This window comes from Drosophila obscura, unplaced genomic scaffold (genome assembly GCF_018151105.1).
Source record: "Drosophila obscura isolate BZ-5 IFL unplaced genomic scaffold, ASM1815110v1 contig_179, whole genome shotgun sequence".
NCBI classification, from domain to species: domain Eukaryota; kingdom Metazoa; phylum Arthropoda; class Insecta; order Diptera; family Drosophilidae; genus Drosophila; species Drosophila obscura.
Window position 1 is genome coordinate 6,389,390 of NW_024542766.1, and position 20,940 is coordinate 6,410,329.

The window sequence follows — 20,940 nt, forward strand, 5'->3', positions numbered from 1 at the left end:
CATAATGATGACGATGACGATATGTCGTGCCCTGCTGCCTGCCTGCCTGCCTGTCGACATATGTTTTACAGCGTTGCACAGCAGCAGCAGCAGCAGCAGCAACCCCTCCTGGTTACATGGGTGCGGTTCCGTTCCGTTCCGCTTTCTTGACGGGGGAGCCACTCAGTCTATTGCCTTCCAGCGCCCTTCCAACCCGCCCCGCCAACGTGGGTGAGGTAAGTGGCAAATGTCTGACATAATGCGTAAATCCTGCTGCTCACGGAAACCCTTGCCCCACTTCAAAGGTCTTTAGCACTTTTGTTAAATGAATGTTGGAAACGAATGGTGTGTGGGAAGGGGTAGGGAAAAACTGTCGGAACTGCCGGAATTGTGGGTTCATTTCAAGTTATTTTTCCTGAAGCACACACACGCATGGGTAATCGTTCTTTCATTACTCATCAGTGCTGAGGAGAGGGTTCGCTTTATAGGGAGGAGGGGGAGGTCTCTCATGTTTGGTTTTGTATTTAACGAGCGTTTCTGTGACTCTCTTTCAGCTGAGGGTTTCCTCTCAGTGTCTCCCCTCTGTGTTGTGTGGCTCTGTTTGGGTGCTTTATGGGTCAGGTCAGTTACAGCGAATTGGAATCTAACACCCGCTGACCCAATGACCAATTTATCGGCTAATAGCTAATGTTCAACACCGTGCAAACATTTTCCTAAAAACCCAGACGGGTAGAGCTTCAGGTATAAATCTTTTGCTGACTTTGTAGTTCGATTGTTGAGGTGAGGCGAGGCGCTGGCAATCGGAGGAGCAGTTTGTTGAACTGCACACACACGCGAAATTGTAATTGCGAGGATCAGCGATAATTATCGCTGGTGGAAAAAAAGCATTTGGCTATAGGAAATGTTTAATGCTCTAACTGGACAATGAATGCGGAGAATATACAGATGGAATCCGCTGAAAATAATATTTAGAGAGTTTTAATGAGCAACTGCCAGTGATTTATTAGGCTGGGAAACGGTAGATAAAACTATCAAAAGAAATAGCCAGAATCAGCTGAAAATAATGCCAGAATTAAGAGGATTTTATTGGTTAATGATCAGGGTTTTACTTTGGCAAAGAATAATGATAGATATATTTGAATCTTAATCTTCTATTTTTATTGAGAAACGGGAGAAATTCCGTTCATTATATATGGCGAGAATCAGCTGAAAATAATGCTAAAATGAAGAGAATTTAATTGGTTTGTGATTAAGATTTCATTTGGTATTGAATAAGGGATAGAATCATGCCGGAAATCAAATTTTTCGCTCGAATAATATGGGAAAGATCAGCAACGGGAGAGCAGAAGCGGACAGGAAGTGATTAATGATTAATTTTTTTAACTCTCTGCAAGAAAATTCTCCCCAATTTAATCCAACTAGAATATTACTGAAGCAGGTCATAGAACTTCAAGTGAAAGTGATGGAGATCAACCGAAATCAAGTAACCAATCACAAAGCCATCGAATGTATCATGCAACTTCAGTTAACAGAAGCGTATGCCACATTCAAAGTGAAAACCCTCTCGATCAGGTCGACGTTGCATTCGTTTTTATTCAGTCATGTGATTTGCCAGCGAATGAAACTCCAATTACGAGTACGAGTGCCCAGTGCAATAAAACAGCAATCCCAGAAAAAAACCCTACCAAAAAAGGCAGGAGAAGGAAAATTCAACAAAGAAAAGCTTCGATTGGGCAAGACACTACGGAGAACTCTGTTGGGCAAGCAGAACGTGGATAGGTGGGTGTTTTTCCTCTTGCCGGCAGAACTGGAACTGGGAATGGAGAAAGAGATTCTAACAATTGACAAACAATTCTATTGCAGTTATACCGAGGAGATCTAGCTGCAGCAGAGTATATAAGCGAGCTCTCAGACAGCAGCGGAAGTTAGTAAGTGGAAGAAAATGGATAAATATTCACAGTGCTGGCAGACTTTGCTGTGGCTATGGCTGCTGGCCTTTGGGCTCTGTGGTGTTCTGGGAGCTGAAGATCGAACCATCAGGCTGCCTGCACTGGAAGTCTCTGCTGCCTTGCCCATCTCTGTGGCTTCAGCTGCCGTCAAGCAAAAGAAGGAATCTCCACTGGAGCCTCTGCACCGCTCCAAGAGAACTCTAACCACCATTTGCGTGGAGATCAAGCCAAGTGGACCGCTGGAGGAGCCCTACTACATGTGCAAGGGTGAGAATTTCGGCACTGATAACAAACAGAGCTGCGTGGAATTCAAGCCCGGTGGCGCCCAGGGCGAGCTCTACTACATGTGCAAGGGCAACGATTTTGCCAGTGGAAATGGACAGGCGGATCAGCCCTCTGCCTTGCCTGGGTTTCCCTACCAAAAGCCACAACAAGCTGCACCGATTGCACACACCTTTCCGTCGTTTCCCGCCTTTGGAGGCGGGTTATTTCCAGGCCAACAGCAGTATGAGGAAGACGGCAGGGAAACGCCAGCGACGGCATACCAGGAGCAGCAGCGTCCTGGCCAAGGGGCGCAACAAAATCCACAACAGCAGCCCCAAAACATTCCTCAGCAGCCCCAAAATGTTCCTCAGCAGCTCCAAAATGTTCCTCAGCAGCAGCCCCAATATGCAGAGCGACCTCAGCAGCAGCCCTTCAATCATCAACAGCAATTGGGCTACCCTGGCGGCACCCTGGCTCCCCCTCCGGCTGCATTTGCTGCGCAGTCAAATGGCCTGCCAGCAGTTCCTCGCCCAAATCCAGGCAGCCCGTCAGCACTTCAATACGGAGTTGCTGCAGGCCCAGGCCCAACGGCCACGCCCACTGCATATAATACTGCAGCAGCTCAGAAGTCGGCGGCAGCTACAAAAACAGCGCAGGGACAGCAATACGAGAGGCCAACGCCAGTGGTAGGAAGTCGCCATCAGCCTGGCATGGATGGGGATGTGTTGGGAATGCCGAGAGTGGGCTTCCAAGCGGAGGAATTCAGACAGCGCTATCGAGGTTCCATGGGAGAAGCACCGATAAAGAAGCAGCAGCAGCAGCCACAGCAGCAACAGGAGTTGGCAGAGCCACAAATGGTCTGGTTACCACCTTCCCCAGTGGATGACCTACACGATGATCCCGTAATGAGATCGTTTTACAATAGCTTGGCGCCATCAGAGCCAATAGTAGGAGCAGCAGCACCACCAATGGCTAAAGCAGCAGCAGGCCCAACAGTAGGAGCAGCAGAGCCACCCCCAAGGACTCCACACCACCCAAGCAGAAACCAGCCAATGCAACTTGCCGTACCCATCGAACCTCTGGTGGGTCAAAGCTATCAGCCATTCTACGGCCAATCCGCTGAGCCGCAGGCACCGCCAACATTGCCACCGCCACCGCCTGCCTATGCCAGGCCGGAGGTGCCGCCGTCATCCAGCCTGGAACCAACAACAAATGGCTACAACTCCTACTGCAATGGCTGCAATGCTCCTGTTATGCCGCGACCCTGTTCAGCGGACACGGGTGTGAGCTACAGCACAATGTGTCCCAGCTTTCAGCCTGTGATCATCGCCATGCCCTGCTACGAGCAGCAGCCCACGCATTATCTGGCGCTGCCAAACAGAGCGCCAAGCGTAGGAGGAGGCATAACCAGGACTTATGGCAATGAGCTGCCTGCTGGCAGTCCCTATGGACCGTCTTATGGTGTAAATCAACAGGTGGGAAGTCCGTATGGCATGTCTCAGCAGGTGGGCAGCGCCTATGGAATGCAGCAGCAGGTGGGCAGTCCCTTCGGAGCTAATCAGCAGGGTGGCAGTACCTTCGGAGCTAATCAGCAGGGTGGCAGTACCTTCGGAGCGAATCAGCAGGTTGGAAGTCCTTTTGGAATGACTCCACAGGTTGGCAGTCCCTTCGGAGCTAATCAGCAGGGTGGCAGTACCTTCGGAGCTAATCAGCAGGTTGGAAGTCCTTTTGGAATGGCTCCACAGGTTGGCAGTCCCTTCGGAGCGAATCAGCAGGGTGGCAGTACCTTCGGCAATGCTCCTCAGGTGGGCAGTCCCTTCGGAATGGCACCACAGATGGGTATTAATCCCAATTCCGGATTCAACATGAATATGGGCGCCCAAGTGGGCAGCCCCTTTGGCCTGGCCGGTGGTCCTCAGGTCGGAGCTGGCTTCGGTATGGGCCTGAATCCCTTTGGACCATTTGGCGGCCTCAATCCGTTCAATCCATTCAACAGAATTCTGGGCGCTGCAGCACCCACAACGCCACAGCCCCAAAAGAATGGTTTCCAGCGCATTTTCCAGTTTCCAGACAGCTCCACGACGACGACGACAACAACAACAGAGCCACCAACCGTGGGCTCAACTGTGCAGCAATCCTCGGAAAAGGCGGGAAAACTAAACTTTTCCAGCAGCACACCGACGACGGCTTCGAGCTCTGCCTCATCATCGGAGCCTAGCTTGGGGGCGGCACTCGCGAGCCCTGGAGACGAGGATGAACACGAGGAGGAGGATGAGGAGGAAGACGAAGATCATGTGGAGACAACACCAGCAGTGTCCAGTGAAGAGGATACCTCTGGAGCCGCCTCCCTCGAGGCTATACCCTTGGGAAAGCTCACTGCCAGGGACCTGATGAACAAGGCCGAGGAGAGTCTCAAGACCAATGACCAGGGACCCACCGAGAATCCATTGAAGACCGAAAAGCGCAAACGCCACAATGCCCGAACCAACAAGGGGATTAACCAGAAGCGAAAGTATCTGCAGCAACTCTAGAATTTTACAGCATTTTTCTATGAATAAAAAATTTAATTTATAAATTGTGCTGGAGCTTTCCACTTTTTCCAGAGGGTTTTTATTTACTTGCAGCCTTAATCTTTTGCGTGGATCTTAGGGGAGAGCCCACATTGGACTTTACGTGCCACTCAACTTGATGTAGAATTTAATGATGGAACGTAAATATTTTTCTTTAATTAAAAGAAAATTTGATGAAGTCCGCAGGGGGTTTTGGTTGAATGTTTTGGGTGGAATCTTTTTGGAAATATTTCCAGAAATTTGAAGATTGAAGATTGAGGTAGAAACTTGTTGAAAACTTTTTCGTAAATTATTTTCTTCCATCTATCTATCTGCGTGCTGTCTGCTATATCTTTATTTAACCCTGCCCATAAATCCATCTTTTATACCTCCGTTTCCTCCTCTACTATTTCCAACTCATATCCACCACATATTACTTTTGTAAATAAATATTTCCCTTTCGCATGCCTGTCCAATGCCCAGCCCCGAAAACATTTAACAAAAAGCCAAGCCAATGGCCAAGCCACTTAAGGAAGTGTTTCATATAGCCACCAGATATACATACAAAGTAAAATATGTATATATGTTTATCTTGTACTTCCGTTTTTCTATGGCTATGGCTATGCCCCATGCCTCATGCCTCATGGCTTATGGCTTATGGCTGGCTGTGTGTTTATGGCCAACACCGACAGCTACGCTCCACGGATCAAACAGGAACCAAAGCCCCCCAACTCCAGCCGCTGGGGGTTTCAGCTGGCGATTAGCAATTTCGAGCACGTAACAGAACAATTTAAATAAACCATAAAGAAAAAGTTAAGCAAAGAAAAGGAAAAAATTGTAAATGAAAATACAAGTAAATAATAATGCCTGAAGTCAATGCACTGCAGCAAAAAAAAAACCTCTTGAAGTGTGCGGAGAGAGAGGTTGGCTGGATCTTGACTCGAGTCTGGCATGGGGCTTTGGAATGAGAACACACAGCTGATGTGCTTTTTGGATTGGGGGGAGGCTACGGCTTCTATTATTAAGTGGGTTACAATTTTCGGAGGGCTTGCGAAATATGAGAAATACGCGGGGAACTTCCTCATACCAATTGTACCCATTATGTTGTGGCAGAATTATAGGTATTAAAGAATGCTAGATGCTCTTTATAAAAATATATAAAAATAGAGGTATTGCAAATGAAGAAAAAAATATATTTAGAATTAAATTTGTGAAACTTTAAAGTGGAATTTTAATTGGTACATCTAAATACTATTCTAGATGATATATTTTGAAGCATAGAAATTGCATATTACATGCCAAAAAATCGATTAAAAACTAATAAAAAGTATACAGCCAAAAATACGTAAATACAAAATATTTAAAATATCTAATAATATCTCAAAGATGCAGAAAGATAAAAAAAGGTGTAGAAAAATATCAATCAAAATTAAGCAAAAAAAAAAGATCAACCCAAAAAATGTTTAATTTCAAAGATTATTGTCCTTGGACTTGTGTTTCTCCTTCAGTTTTCGATTCTGTTCAGTTTTCTTGAGATATTCGCAGAATATTCTTGATTTTAGTGAGTGATGAATCGTACATTATCCATCTCTAAAAGGAGAAATATATTCCCTTATTTATATTAAAGATAACTCCATCTCTTGCCATTTTTAATCTGCCACTCAAAGAGCCATACAAAGAGGTATACTTGCCAAGGCAGGGCATCGTCCATTGCTGACCTTGCAATAATATTGCCTGCAGTTTTAGCTCTCTCCAAATGAAAACATTGCCACTGGCAGTAGTTGCAGTTGACAGTTCGCGACGCGTGGTTAAAGTTACACCCGGGGGGCTTTCAAATCGCTGCCAAAAATGATGAGCACCTCAACAATTCTTGTGGTACTCTGCCTTTGCTGTGCTCTAAGCCGCTGCCAAGCCATTCAGGAGCTTCGAGATGAGCCAACCAATAGGATTGCTGGTCCAGGCGAACCCCAGTACTATCTGATGGCCGATGCCGGCTCATCCGTGGGTCCCAACGATGCGCTGAAGCGCACAAATCGATCGCTGCTCAAATGGTGGGACGATCTCTTCGGGCAGAATAATTGACAACAACAACAACAACAACAACAACTACAACAATGTGTTGTATCCCACTGTGGCGCCTGTTGTCCAGCCGCAAACGAATTGCAATGGCTATGGCCTGCAGCTGCAGGACTTGGATCCCTTTAAGCAAATGAAATTGTTCAAGAAGATGCCCGATCTCTTTGGCAATCCGATCGGCAATTGTGGCGGACTGTGCGGCGGCAATTGTGGCCAGCAGCCGTTGCAGCCGCAGATTAATTATGTGGCGCCTGCTCCGCCTGCACCTGGCTATGGTGGGGATGACGGCTATGCCAAGCCAAATCCCGACTATAATGGTCCTGGGGATGGCGATGCGGGCTATGTGGCTCCAGTGGTGCCTCCTCCGGTCACTTACGATGCTCCAGTAGCACCTCCTGCCAGCTATGAGGCGCCTGCTCCAAGCTATGAGGCGCCTGCTCCTACCTATGAGGCGCCTGCTCCTTCTGCTCCCGTCTACGATGCCCCTGCTCCCGTCTACGATGCACCAGCCCCACCTGCACCCAGCTACGAACAGTCTGCTGCCACACCAGACACCTATGGCAAAGTGGCGGACTATTCGCCGCCTGCCAGCAATTATCCTGCTGCCCAACCACCTCAGATTGTCTATCAGCCCATCATCTATGTGTCTGCACCGCCTGCATCCAGGACAGAGGTGGCCACCAAGGTGCAGGTGGATGAACAGAGCTACAACAATCAGCCAGCGGCTCCTGTCTATGAAGCGCCAACACCGCCAGCGGCTCCGGTTTATGAAGCACCTTTGGAGCCCACATACGCACCACCGCCGCCGCCACCTCCCGCTGCAACACCCTGCGGCAGCTATCTGCCACTTTGGGGCGTTCCTGTCTATAATTATGGGGCGGCGCAACCAGCGGCACCTCCAGCAGCTCCGCCAGTGGCTCCGCCGGCCTATGCACCTGCTCCTCCTCCATCACCTGGCTATGCAACGCCCAGCTGTGCAACGCCCATACGACTCTCGCTCATCGATCAACCGTATCGCGTGGCACCCGAACTCTTCGAGGAATACCACTATCGCTTGGGCTTGGCCGCACAGAATCGATTATAGTCCATGGATCTTTATTCGCTGACAGTCCTGTAAATAAAATGCATCTAACGATTTGTGGATTGATTTGTTGTACCTCATTTAGGGAGGGGGGAATGGAAATATCCATTGAAATGGGTTTGGTAATTGCTAAGGGAACGATTGCTGGTCAAGTATGTATGTGGCATAGATATGTCACGTAATCATATCTGATTAGAGATATGTTTTGTGGAGTGCCCATTGATTTATTTATTTATTAATTGCTCTACATGATGAATTTATGCATTTATGATGAATTTATGAATTGTGTGGCAGATTGATTGGTTTTAGTGGAAGGGGGAATTTTGAATGATTATTACTATGTATACATAAATTGTTTTTGGTAAATTTAAATTTCTGACAAGGAAAATGTACTTAAAAACTCAAGAGAACTTAAGATATTATAAGTATTTAATTTAGTTATTTATTTAGAATTTTTCAATAGAATAACATATTTATATGTACATACATAGGTACATTTACTGACAAGCCCAAGAAAATGCCTAGAAAAAGTCTCGTAAGTTGGCATGATTAAAATACAAATATGCGATCGTCTCTTGTTATTCTTGGAAATAATACAAATTTTAAATAATTTTAAATTTAATTATTTATTTAGATATATATATTTTTTATTTGACCTATTTGTTTCTCATAATCGAATCAGCCATCGTTTGCACTTTCATATCCGTTCTGGTATGTACATATATAAGAATTACAATCGTCATCATACAATAAATTTGTATCAAACGTAGAATGAATAGTGGATCCGATAGGGGGAACACTGCTCTTTTGGATACCAGATTGTGCTGTATATTTTTATATGCTATCATTACAAGTCTATTTAAAAAATGTTGATTTTAATTTTGAATTTTGAAAGGGTAATGAGGGTTGATTCGGAATATTTATAAAATATATTTATATATATTATATTTATATATATTATATTATATATATATTTAGTATGAATAAATTTATTTTATTTATATAACGGGCTGAAGTTCAAAGTCGTTGCAAGTACTACCCAAAATGCAATACGAAGCTTCCAAAGCGCGTATTGCAGACAGATGGGCTGCCCACCAGCCGTGGGGCACTGCCAAACGACGTGCGACATGACATTATCGGACATTAGGAATTCAATATGCTTCTTATACTATTCGAGAGATGGCTATAAATTGTAGATCAAACATACATATGTACATTGTACATATACATATATAATGATATCTCTTTTTTTTTCAAGAGAGAAATTACGCCAGAAAAATTAAATATCTATTTGTCATACTGTTAATATTATTTATAGATCTTATTGCCTGTTTATCTTAATATTTGCTCATTATCAAAATATGACTCCTATAAACAAATAGCAGCAGAGAAAATATGCTTAAATATGCTGAAAATACGGAATTAAATTGTTTTCTTGTACATACTGTAATTTGCTCTTTGTTTCTCAATATATATATTTATTTTCTGTGTGGTTTTTCCAGAAATAACGTACATTTATTTGTGCAAACATTTCCCCAGCCTAAAAACGATCAAAGCCAATCCATAGCCTCCACTCCACTGCACTTCATTCCCGCTTCCGCCACCGAATGTTTGTACAGTTGTGTGCAGGCGAGCAGCGATTTCCGTTCGACTTATCAACATGTGGCATACCACAAATCGACTGTAAGCAAGTATGCGGCAGACTATCGCATGTGTGCAAGAATATGATCGGGAGCAAACAACAACAAAAACAAAAAAAAACCCCGGGAGTAAGTCAGTTGGTCGCCTCGTGGTGCTGGTTCTCCTTTTTCCTTTGTTTTCATTTTCAAATTCAAATTCCATAACAAATTGCACTAAAAGATAAAGAGCAGAGAGTTTGCCTTCTTGATGCGGGGCCCTCAGGGCGGTTCTCTGAAATGTGATAATAATATAGAGATAGACCCAACACAACCCATTCCATGCCCATTCCCCTATCCCATCTCCATGACCATGACCATGACCAAGTGAAAGTGAATGCAGCCTTGCCTCGCCTTGCCTTGCTGCCTTCTTCCCAGCAGCTCCCCAACTGCTGCTGGTCATCGTCCATGACTCCAAGCTGTTGTCTGTGCCTCCACTTTGCATGTGGCACGCACGCACTTCTCTTCTTTCGCCCAACGATCATCACTTGGCTGCCGCCCCACATTCGCACAGCCCCTTCCGCCTCGTGCATGGCGCGCTGATGGTTTACATAATCTCTGGTCTAATCGCTTGTTGAGTGAGCGAGAAATATGGTTAATAAATTAGCCACGGGGCATGTCTATGTCGTAATCTTTTGCGGCAGAGTCACAGATCAAGTGGTAAGTGCAAAAGGAGTTGCAAGATGGGTATAGAAAGTACAAAGAGTGATAAAATATGCTATTAAGTGATCTGAAAGGCTAATACCATTGCTAACTGATTGCCTTAAGAGTATTAAGTATTTTACATAGGTAAAGGCATCAAAGTGGTGGCAATAGGTGGGGAAATATCTAAAGAAAGTACCATAAAATAATATAACTTAAATGATTATTCTCTGTGAAGAAAATATATTCACTAAATGACCCATTGGTCATGTCTTTCTATGAACAAAATTTGCTCGACACAAATCAAGAAGTTTTTCCGAATTGAGTTGGCAAAAAGTTTTCTTAAACGGGAAACAACAAGAAAAATTGCTGTTTTAAGATTTTCAATGCAAATAACAGAGTTTTTAGATTGCTAATCAATTTTACAGAGACTTAAAAAAAATAATGAAGGATATAGTAAGCTAATTTGGATGAAGGTACCATTAATCCAGGCTACATAAATTAGAAATTTGAACATTAAACGAGAAATTAGAAGGAAAAACTCAAAGAAAATTACTATCCAAAAGGTTAAAAATAAAATCTATAATTTCATCAGCAGAACATCTTGATAGTCTTTTAAGCTCTACCACAATTTTCCATGTACTTAAAATGCAACCAAAATGATCAATCACAAGCAATTACAGAACCCAATTACAAGCATATTCGAGTGCATAATTATATCTGAAACTCTGGATTAAGTGATCAAGCATCAAAGAACCGTTTCAGATCACATCAGGAGAGAGAGAGAGATATCAGCGATCAGGGAAACATGAGTTGGAAAAACTACCCCACACAGATTTTCTCAGAACTCAAAAATCGAGCGCCGCCGTCGACTCCGACACCCCAATGCTGTCGAGCATAATTGAGTGGCGGGGATGGGATGGGGATGCCAAGTGCCATGATCATAAAAAATTTAACAGAACATAAACAACAAAACGCAGAAACATCTATCTCTCTGTCTCTCTGGTAGTATCTTCATGTTGAATCTTTCTCTTGAGTTCTCTTGCTGACGGAGGCCTGAGGGCTGTGGCACTTGCAACCGCATGCGGGGGCCAATCAAAAATAGCGCCAATGCTGCTTTAAAGTGAGCATCTTGCCAGATGAAGATATGTAGTTATTTTACTCTATAAATATTAAAGAGTTTAAAGGTTATTTCATATTATATTTCAGTTTTAGATATTTTTTTGATGAAAAACTACTTCAATTTTAATTATTTAATTATTAATTCTATAGATAATTTTGGGTTAGTTCTCCTTCTATGTATTCCTTTTCGCAAGTAGAATTTTACATGGTTTAATAATTCCCATTTTGTATTCTAAAAAATTGCTTAAAGAAAGTTCTGTAAAATTCCCTTTCATACTGAAAGATCCCTGCGAAGAACTTATTTAAAAGTGTATTATAATTTGGTTATACCATATCCAAAAATCCTCTCCCATGTGCCAGGCGAGGCGTTGAACTGTGTGAGTGACGAACCCCAAGAGTGGAGTCCGAACAACCGTCTGTCTGCCACATACATATATTTGTGGAGTGAGTTTTGTGTGGTGCTCTGCGGCTCTGGTGACGCGATCTTCGAGTGGTTTGCCACTGTGGGGGGGTCTCCTTACATATTCATACACCAAAAGATAAATATACCTACATACATATGTATATGTATATGTACATATACTTATGTACATATATGTATGTATAATTGCTTTCGGTGTATATTTTGAGAACATTTTTTTTTGGGAAACATTTTCATTTGTTTTATATTTAATTTTCGTTTGTGCATTCTTGAATTTTTATATTTAATTTTCGTTTATTTATGTGGCATTTGCTATACGTAATAAATATCCAACCAACCCATTCCGACGTTATATGTATGTATGTGGGTCGTTGGCATTTGATTGCATTTTCAATTGGCTTCTCTCTAGAAGTGTGGGAGAGTTGGAGGAGCATTTCCCAAGAGAAAATGCATTGAAAAGTCAAAAATTAATTACTGCACTCAAGATGGGGGCTTAATCTGTCTAAGAAGCTACCAAGAAACTCTTCTAAAAGCGTTCTTATGCATCAGAATTGAGTACAACAAGTGGAGCTTATGAACAGACGATCTTTCGGTGTTATTTTGTGCTAAAGAAGCAATACATAAAACGATGGTTATTGTGGGTTCTTAAGTTGAGCAAGAAGTGCTACGTTTTATATAAAGTTTTAATGAATTTGAAATGACAGCGCTATGAAATAATTATCTGATTTAAATTATAATTAGATAAGAATGTATTTTAATAAAAAAAAACTATTATTTCAAACGCTTGGAGGAGTTTCTCTTACAAAGACTGTTATACTAGTCCGATATAACCGAATCTGATTTATATACTTTCTAAACCTAACAAAAGAACACATGCAAAGTTACAGTCAGATAGCTGGAATATTGAGGGAATTATTTGCATATTCATACATTTTTACATACATATGTACATGTATGTAACTATGTTGCCGAAAGCTGTTCCGATTCATCATCCTGCATTCCTGCATCCTTTTTTTAGAAAGGCGTTTGAGTTCGAGTTCGATTTCGGATCTAACTCTCATTGCCGCCATTTTGATCATTGCACCCGGTAAAGTTTTCTGCGTTGCTCCAATTAGTGCACTTGCTAACGCGTTTTATTGTGTTATTTTGTGCATATTTGTGTGTCTTTTGTTTGTGCGGTACTCCTAGCATGTAACAGTCATTTTAGGTGAACAAGATTAAAAGCCGGTGATCTGTTTTCGTCAATTTAAGTTTTGCAGCAGCCGCCCGCTCTGTTTCTGCAGCCTCTTGCGTTCTTCCTTCGTTCGTCTCAAACATGTTCGACGTCGTTGTTGTTTGCAATGCAAATCGGTTCGAGCGCGTTCGTTGTCTAACTCCCTCGCATCGCCGCGTGGTTTATTCTCTCTGCCATGTAAATCGTCGTTTCTAAGCTTATTTTTCGTCTATTTAACTAGTTCTTCTGCCCAAAATGTGTTGGAGCAGTTTTCCCCACGTGGGGCTTTGGTTTTTGAATTACAAGTGCGTGTTTGTTGTTGTTATATTGCAAATTTGTTCGATTCGAGTTGTGTTTGTGCGCCGCGCGCGGATCATTTATGCCGTAATCCTTCGGTCCTTTGTGTGCAAATGTGTGCGGGCACCTTCTCCACTGGAGTAGTCCTTTGCTCCTTAGAAGGAGCCTCGCCTTTTTTTCATGGAGCACCTGCTTGCGTGTTTTGCCATTCACCCTTTACGCGCTTTAGTTCTTGTTGTTGTTGTTGTAATAGAAAAAGTACGGCTCGAGTTGCGCCTGCATCCTCTCTTGGTTCGCCCACTCTCTCCCACAACTTTAGGTTCGCGTTCCGGTTCGTGTCTGTGTGTGTGTGTTAAACCGACTTTCAGTTGCTGTCGTACCAAAGAGAGAGAAAAATGAAGCAAACTAACAGAAAAGTGAGTAATTTACAAGCGTTTAAATTAAGTAGGGTATATAATGTTCGCCTAGCCATAGTTTTTGGATGCTCTCTCTGATCGCTTCGAACAGGTTTGATTACAAAGGGAACTTGAGCATCTACACCATTTGCAGATGTGTAAAGGGTTTTATTTTAGCATTTAAGAAAACATTAAAAAAGAGATTTTAATGAATATCTATTAATTCTTTATCCCCCAAATAAATAATAATTATACCAAGTCCCCTAAAACCAAAGACATTGCATAAATGACATGTGTTCTACTTCTTATCGAACAAGTACTTAATATTTCGAAACATTTTTGTGGCTTGTAACCAGGCCGCATACCCAGCTACCCCACCCACTCACTCTCGCTCTCTCCCGAACTCCCACCCACTCCCCCGTAGTGCTGTGTACCAGAATTTCTGAAATGTTTGTACATTTTCGCCAACCTAAACGTTAATTTCGTACAAATAATGACCCCAATAAGCTGAAAGTCAGCGGTATATATTTTGTGGTGCATTGGAGCTGATGGAGCAGAAAAATACTCTAAGAAGAAATGTGAAAGAATTAGTTCAAGCCACTAACTGCCGACTAGACAGATTCCAGGGGCTATATAAACAAGGGATCCGGTGGAGAATGTCATCAGTCACCTTTGGTCACTTCCAACAGCTCCAACCAGCTTTTCTTCAGCTTCCAGCTTCAATCTTCAATCACCAAATCTTCAATCAAGATGAACTCCTTTGTGTGCTTCGCTCTCCTCGCTCTGGCTGCCACCGCTCTGGCCACACCCACCAATGTTGGATCTTCGGCCACCAACGCCGGCTCCACCGTCTCCCTGGCCGCTCAGGATGGCGAGGTTGAGGGCATCACCAACCAAGGCTACGGCGATCTGACCCGTCTGCGCAAGTCCGCCTACGGTGGCAGCTCCGGCGGCGGCGGCTATGGTGGCTCCAGCATCCCTGCCCCACCCTGCCCCAAGAACTACCTGTTCAGCTGCCAGCCCAACCTGGCCCCAGTGCCATGCAGCGCACCCGCACCTAGCTATGGATCCGCTGGCGCCTACTCCTCGCCGGTGGCCACCTATGTGGCACCCAACTACGGCGTGCCCCAGCACCAGCAGCAGCTCTACAGCGCCGCCTATGTGCCCCAGCAGGCCTATGGCTACCAGAACTACTAAGGATCGACCAAAGGATTCCCATTAATGGATCACGAATACGACTGTCGGACGAAACACACAAAAATCTTTTGCTAGGTTTTCAGAAAATGTCAAAAAAAAATATTTATTGCAAAATTAAAATTACAAAAAAAAAACAACTAAAAATAGTCTATTTATTTATTTCACCTGAAAATAGTACCTATAGGTATCGGTCTCTATAACCAGCAATTGTCAAAGAAATTGCAGTTCCTACAGTAGTGCCTACCCATAAAGAATTTGGCACTCATGATTCATTAGAAAATTGTGAATTCTTTCCACCATCATTTGAGCTTTTTCTCTACTGTGGATATTACTTAAAGACCTTAACTGTATAGACTTTCGAGGGAAATAAAATCTAAATTTTCTACTTAAAAAATTATATACATATATATTTTTTTTTTAAAGGTAAAACAATATTGAGACTATGTATTTGTGTCTGGTTGTAAAACATATTTTATGCAATTTTTCTGCTCTTACGAGTATAAAAGCGGAAATGGTGCTCTGTCTGATCGAATTTCTTTATACTGTGGGCTTAAATATAGTTTATAATTAAAAAAGAGAACATATTGACTTTTGGAAGCAAATGTTGGGTCCATAGTTTGATTGTATTAACTATAAGCTTTATTTTGTTGGGCATATATGTAACAAAAAAAAAAAAAACATGACCTATGCATTAAGTCAGTCACTTTTGAAGTAAGTAAATCCAAAAATATATTCAAAAAGAGTTTCATATATTCAAATATGTACATAAATACATAAAATATATACTCGCAAAAATGGAAAAAAGTTTTGATTAAAACCGGAATATAGATACAGTTTTAAATTCAAAGAAATTTAAATTACAATTCCAAGAAAAAAAATTATTCCTGAGGTTTGTTCTGCGTGGAAAGAATAGATTTAAAAGGTAACTTAAAACTCCTAAAACGTATTTTCATAGATCTCCATAGACAAAAATACCTAAAGAAATATCCAAAGAAAGAACCAAATATGAGAACATACTCTGCTTACCAATACTTTCATAGTTCCAACCTTGTAAAACCAGTTAAAATACTCTCCGCAATAGAGTATAACCTTCAACGCAGCAGATTTATCATTGAATAATCCACTACTAAGCATTTCCTACCTTTTTATCCAGAATTAATTGATTTTTTAACATATTTTCTTGCGGGGTCTCTGAACCCCAAAAGTTTATGCTGCAAAAAATGATCAAAAAATGTAAAATTTATAAAATGATTTGGGATATTGCAACACATCCGCCGCACAATGCCCAAGACAGAAACAGAGAGACAGAGACGACGACCCAAATCCACGTGCAAGAAGCGGAAAACTGTGCGGAAAGTGGAAAGTGTAAAAGTGCAAACAGTGTAGGAAATATGATATCCCATACAAGATCCCCAATCAAATGGTTGAATGGACAGACGGGGAAACGGGGGCAGACGTGGCGACAACAAATGCAACAATTGCTGACCTTCGGGTTTCAGGTGGCACATAAGGTTTCGTGCGGCAGAAAGCTTTAAGAATAGTAAGGTTTTGACCAGGGAATGATTAGGATGTGGTACGCAGTACGCACCTTCTTAGAGCAGGAATTTCAATGCCCAAGGAAACACTTTCCAAATTGAAACTTTACCCTGGGAATTTCCGACATTTTGCAGCTCCAATCTTCAGTTATTTTCCCCCAAAAATTGTGCCTCATTTATAAATCTTTAGCCTCTATTTTTCCCCCTAGAATTGTGCTACGTATCTCCCTCTTTCCACTACAACTATGCCACCCACTAACCCCAATTTGTGGGATGTAATGGCGCATACTGGAGCACACCTTGCCCCCGTTGTTGCAAGTGTCTCTCTTTATCTGTTGCTTTTCGCATGGCATTGCACTTTCCACGGAAAATTCATAAAAACCCACTGACCATCGCCCCAATCGCTGGAGTCTCAGTTTACATCTCGCCGCAAGAGTAAATCCAACTGCAATCCGAGAATGTGGAAGTATCTGGCACTGTTTTGGGGGCTCTGGCTCTTTGGCTGCAGTGTGGCACCATGTCAGGGCTATACCACGCGCTGTGTGCGAAGCCTGCCCCTGCCGCTCTATCATTTCATACCCGTCCGCCTCTACACGCCGCAGACGCTGTTCGAGGGCCTGCATCAGGAGGAACTGCTGCGCGACCGACGACAGCAGCAGATCGTCCAGGAGGTCATTGTGGAGAATAATTTTGGTGGCGGATTTGGTGGACCTTCGTTTGGACCGCCACCGTTCGGACGTCCTCAGTTTGGTGGCGGTGGCTTTGGCCCTGGCAGATTTGGACCTGGTCGTGGCGGCGGTGGCTTTGGAGGTGGTTTCGGCGGTGGTTTTGGTGGCTTTGGCGGTGGTTTTGCTCGTAGCTACAACCAGGAAGAAGAGAAGATCCAAGTGCCACAATATAGCGCGCCTGCAGCTCCAAGTGCTCCGCTGTATAGTGCTCCTGCTGCACCATGTTCTTCGCCTGCTACTCCAAGTGCTCCTCCTGCATCTCCTGCTCCCAGTGGCATACAATCGCCGGAATGTCCAAAGAACTATGTATTCTCCTGTGAGGCAGTCATCAAGCCCGTGCCTTGTGCTGCTTCCAGCTCTTGTGGTTACTGAGAGAAACAAACGACTGATTAAATAAAACAAAGCGACTTTTATGGGAATTTGAGAGGATTTTTATTGGAATTTATGGTAGGGAATGAAGTGGGGCGGGCAGAGATCTAGAAAATGTGAGATCATTGTTAGATCTCTGTTAGAGTTTGGGAAATAAAGGGTAAGCGAGTTTTAGTTTTAGTTGGGGAATAAACTCTATTTATTTTTATTGCAAAGTCGGGCACTGTTTTATCGATTTGGGTAGAAAAGTTCATAATTGGATAGAGGGCACGTATCCGTTATTTTATTTACTATTCGATATAAAAGTTATTTTCCCATGATATATTGATCTATGATCCTAATAGCCAAATGATTCAAGGGCGTACCCAGAGCGAGGCAGGGGGGACAGCTGATTCGTAACCCCCTTCGCGAAATCCTGGGTACGACCTTGTGTAGACCTCTTTCAAAAAAGATAATTTTCGTCCTCTAAAATTACTCTATGGAAATTTATTTATAAAAAATTACAAGACACCACAGAAAGTATCTTCAATCAACTGCAGTTCGATTATCTTTCACTAAGCTTCCAAATTATAATGGACCTATATGCCTCATCCCCTTGCGATCTTCTACAGCAGCTAAAAACTTTAGAAAAATATCTTTTACCGTTCCATATATCTGATCTATCACAGAATAATTGTTCTGAATTTTTTGCTCTCCTAAAGCCATAGAAAAAGTATCTAAAAATGAAAATCTTTTTAGAACTTCCTTAAATAAAAGAATTAACACATAAAAATGCTTCTTATAAACGTTTCATTTTATTCAGAGATGGATTCAGTATGTTCTTTTTTGTGGGTGAGTCCTTACAAGAATTCCCTGACGTAGGGCACTGCGTACTGTGGCACATACTGCGAGTAGGCGCCCGAGGAGCCATAAGATGGTGCTGGGGCCGAGCAGGGGACGGGCTGCAGAGAGGGCTGGCAGCTGAACAGGTAGTTCTTGGGGCAGGGTGGGGCTGGGATGCCTGCGGGGGCAGCATACGACGGGGCAGCGGGTGCAGCAGGTGCGGAGTAGGCAGGAGCGGCAGGTGCGGAATATGATGGAGCAGCGGGTGCGGAGTACGATGGAGCGGCAGGTGCGGAGTATGATGGAGCAGCGGGTGCGGAGTATGATGGAGCGGCAGGTGCGGAGTATGAAGGAGCAGCAGGTGCGGAGTAGGATGGAGCAGCAGCTGGGGCGCCATAGCCACCGCCATAGGCGGCTCTCGACACACGGATATTCTCGGCCAGTGGTGCCGGGATGAGGATGCCCTGCGTCGGCTGCAGCTGGATGGTTTCACCGGCGGCCAAAGCAGCGGCGGCGACAATGAGGAGGAGGTTACCCATGTTGAAAGCCATCTTTAGGGAGTGTCTTTGTGCTTGTCTTTACTTTGTGAACGAAGAAGGTTGACTGTTGGCCAAGTTCTCTGCTGGAACGAACTTTATAGCCCACTTTGGAAAACTGCATACATGGAAAAACTGCAAATGGTAGCAGCAGCAGCAGCAGTCCGCTGCGGCAGTCCGTTACCAAAATTCCCAAAATGCTGACAGTCCCAGAAGCAAAAGTTTATAGTCTGAAGTTCACTTCGATTCGCTGTGGAGGTGACACTTTGATTCCACATACAACACCATTTTCGCGATGATCTATTACTCGATACTGCTGGCATGGATGACCTTAAATCTGCTGGATGGCTGTGCGGTGGGGGCTTCCGCATCGATGGCACAGTTTCTGGAGCGACCCCATGAGGCGGCGGAGCAGAGCTGGTCATATCTTTTGCCCACAAACTACTATTCGGAGATAAATCAGCAATATTATAGGAGATTTCGTAGGAGAGCGAACCTTAAGAAGGGTTTTACCATGCCATATAGATGGTATCCCTATGAATATGCAAGATATATATGAATAAGCGATAAATATATGCAAATTCCTCAAAAAATAACTGATTTCCAATAAAAATAATTTTATATAAAGTGAAAATAATAAAATTTGGGGTTATCCTAACACATAACGGTATTTTCGAACGTTTACCAACACCCATCTCTCATCGATAAACGATTGTAAATGGCAGAGTACGGCGCATGACCGCTATGCGGACGTCACTACGTTTGACGTCACTACGGTCGAAGGACAACAGACACAAACAAACCCCCAGGACAACCGAAAGACTTGAAATTTGGGCAACGCACAGAAAACTGAACAAACAAACATTTGAGGACATTTAAGGACCAAAAATGAAGCTCACACGCGGACGTTACACTTATCTGTTGATGCTTCAACTCTCACTACTCGCTGGAGATTTGTTCTTCAATGCCTTTGGGGCATCCCTAGCCAAGAATCATCTACAGACATCCATATTTTTCTTCGTGTGAGTACAACAGTGGAGTAAAACAAAGAGATTTATTTAAGGAAATTTGTTTCCCTCAAGCAGCACGCAGGATGCATTGATTATTGTCGAGTATTTACTCTTCACTTTGGCCCTGCATTCGACGTGTGTCTATCAAGTGGGAGCCTCGCATATTATACTCAGGAATTGCAAGCTCTTTCTGGGTAGCATTACCATATATTTTCTGCTTTCGGCCTCGCAGCATTTCTGGATAATCTATCAGAGTCGCTTGTCGGCGGCGGGAGAGGATCAGAATGGTCAGGAATGGCCTTTGGGTCTCTATGCCTTGGCTGTCATCCATAGGATAAGTGAGTGGCGAGGATGACTCTTAAAGGATGACAAATAACGAATGATTTTCTATCTTTTTCAGTGTCAGTTTTCTATTATTATAGCTCCAAGTCGACGGCTTTGACAATGGCAGATCCACGCTATAAGGAGGAACATCTTGATTGGATTGCAGAGCAATTGGGTGATAAGTAAAGGGGAGGAATCCAGGAATATATGCCTGTATATTGGTAGATAGCAGAAGTTCAAAGGAGGAGGAGCATAAAAAATGGGAGTATATTGAGTGAAAAATTAAGAGAAATTCAGTGTTTAAAATAGAAGAATTTTAAGCACTTAAATTGTGATGGAAATGCGCATAACCTATGTAATAAATGTACATATATTATAAGTAAATATTAAACTTATGTACAAATCAAAATTATTAAATCATATACCAACTATAAAGTTTTTTGAATTATCCATAAATTTTGAATATTTTCTTAAGAAAATTTTCCAAGAATTCGGGTATTTCGATACCCGTGCCGTCATCTGTTGGCCAAATATTAATACGGATCCTTTCTCTGAATTATTAGATATTGGATCAAACATCATCTATGCAAGGGAATTCCATTTGCTTAATGTAACATACGAGTTGGGGCTTCAATTGCCCGTATATTGTTTACAATTTCTTTCCTAAATAATGCATTTCAGTCATAAAACATATTTTGCCTAGTTTTTTTGTTTTTATTTTACAGAACAGCAGCAATATCCATACCAAACTTAAT

At 43.0% G+C, this 20,940-nt stretch overlaps 6 protein-coding genes across 6 annotated transcripts; 5 read left to right on the plus strand and 1 right to left on the minus strand.

Annotated features, from left to right (window-relative positions):
* Nucleotides 1-1,546: 1,546 nt before the first annotated feature.
* On the plus strand, nt 1,547-4,727 carry LOC111078439 (trithorax group protein osa). Its single transcript, XM_022373129.2, has 2 exons — nt 1,547-1,758; nt 1,843-4,727. The coding sequence occupies exon 2, from the start codon at nt 1,922-1,924 to the stop codon at nt 4,721-4,723; it is 2,802 nt and encodes a 933-aa protein (XP_022228821.2). The 5' UTR covers nt 1,547-1,758; nt 1,843-1,921; the 3' UTR covers nt 4,724-4,727.
* A 1,806-nt stretch (nt 4,728-6,533) lies between these two features.
* LOC111078434 (proline-rich extensin-like protein EPR1) lies at nt 6,534-7,980 on the plus strand. Its single transcript, XM_022373121.2, is given in 2 exon segments — nt 6,534-6,817; nt 6,819-7,980. Coding segments are annotated over 2 exon segments (1,311 nt in total). The 5' UTR covers nt 6,534-6,589; the 3' UTR covers nt 7,902-7,980.
* A 6,323-nt stretch (nt 7,981-14,303) lies between these two features.
* Nucleotides 14,304-14,984, plus strand: LOC111078435 (vitelline membrane protein Vm26Aa). The gene has a single exon (XM_022373122.2). It carries the CDS (start codon nt 14,415-14,417, stop codon nt 14,859-14,861), a length of 447 nt encoding a protein of 148 aa, XP_022228814.1. The 5' UTR covers nt 14,304-14,414; the 3' UTR covers nt 14,862-14,984.
* A 1,514-nt stretch (nt 14,985-16,498) lies between these two features.
* LOC111078449 (glycine, alanine and asparagine-rich protein) lies at nt 16,499-17,537 on the plus strand. Its single transcript, XM_022373140.2, has one exon. The coding sequence runs from the start codon at nt 16,855-16,857 to the stop codon at nt 17,494-17,496; it is 642 nt and encodes a 213-aa protein (XP_022228832.2). The 5' UTR covers nt 16,499-16,854; the 3' UTR covers nt 17,497-17,537.
* A 731-nt stretch (nt 17,538-18,268) lies between these two features.
* Nucleotides 18,269-18,929, minus strand: LOC111078447 (vitelline membrane protein Vm26Ab). The gene has a single exon (XM_022373138.2). The coding sequence runs from the start codon at nt 18,864-18,866 to the stop codon at nt 18,333-18,335; it is 534 nt and encodes a 177-aa protein (XP_022228830.2). The 5' UTR covers nt 18,867-18,929; the 3' UTR covers nt 18,269-18,332.
* Nucleotides 18,930-19,615: 686 nt separating this feature from the next.
* LOC111078432 (transmembrane protein 138) lies at nt 19,616-20,607 on the plus strand. Its single transcript, XM_022373118.2, has 3 exons — nt 19,616-19,873; nt 19,937-20,199; nt 20,262-20,607. Exons 1-3 carry the CDS (start codon nt 19,740-19,742, stop codon nt 20,369-20,371), a joined length of 507 nt encoding a protein of 168 aa, XP_022228810.2. The 5' UTR covers nt 19,616-19,739; the 3' UTR covers nt 20,372-20,607.
* Nucleotides 20,608-20,940: the final 333 nt, after the last annotated feature.

What these genes read in the sequence shown, in the direction of transcription:
- LOC111078447 (XM_022373138.2), bottom strand. Translation starts at nt 18,866, where the DNA reads ATGGCTTTCAACATGGGTAACCTCCTCCTCATTGTCGCCGCCGCTGCT.
- LOC111078435 (XM_022373122.2), top strand. Translation starts at nt 14,415, where the DNA reads ATGAACTCCTTTGTGTGCTTCGCTCTCCTCGCTCTGGCTGCCACCGCT.
- LOC111078449 (XM_022373140.2), top strand. Translation starts at nt 16,855, where the DNA reads ATGTGGAAGTATCTGGCACTGTTTTGGGGGCTCTGGCTCTTTGGCTGC.
- LOC111078439 (XM_022373129.2), top strand. Translation starts at nt 1,922, where the DNA reads ATGGATAAATATTCACAGTGCTGGCAGACTTTGCTGTGGCTATGGCTG.
- LOC111078432 (XM_022373118.2), top strand. Translation starts at nt 19,740, where the DNA reads ATGAAGCTCACACGCGGACGTTACACTTATCTGTTGATGCTTCAACTC. An exon ending in ACATCCATATTTTTCTTCGT is followed by an intron (nt 19,874 to 19,936) that starts GTGAGTACAACA and finishes TCCCTCAAGCAG; the next exon opens with CACGCAGGATGCATTGATTA. An exon ending in GGCTGTCATCCATAGGATAA is followed by an intron (nt 20,200 to 20,261) that starts GTGAGTGGCGAG and finishes TATCTTTTTCAG; the next exon opens with TGTCAGTTTTCTATTATTAT.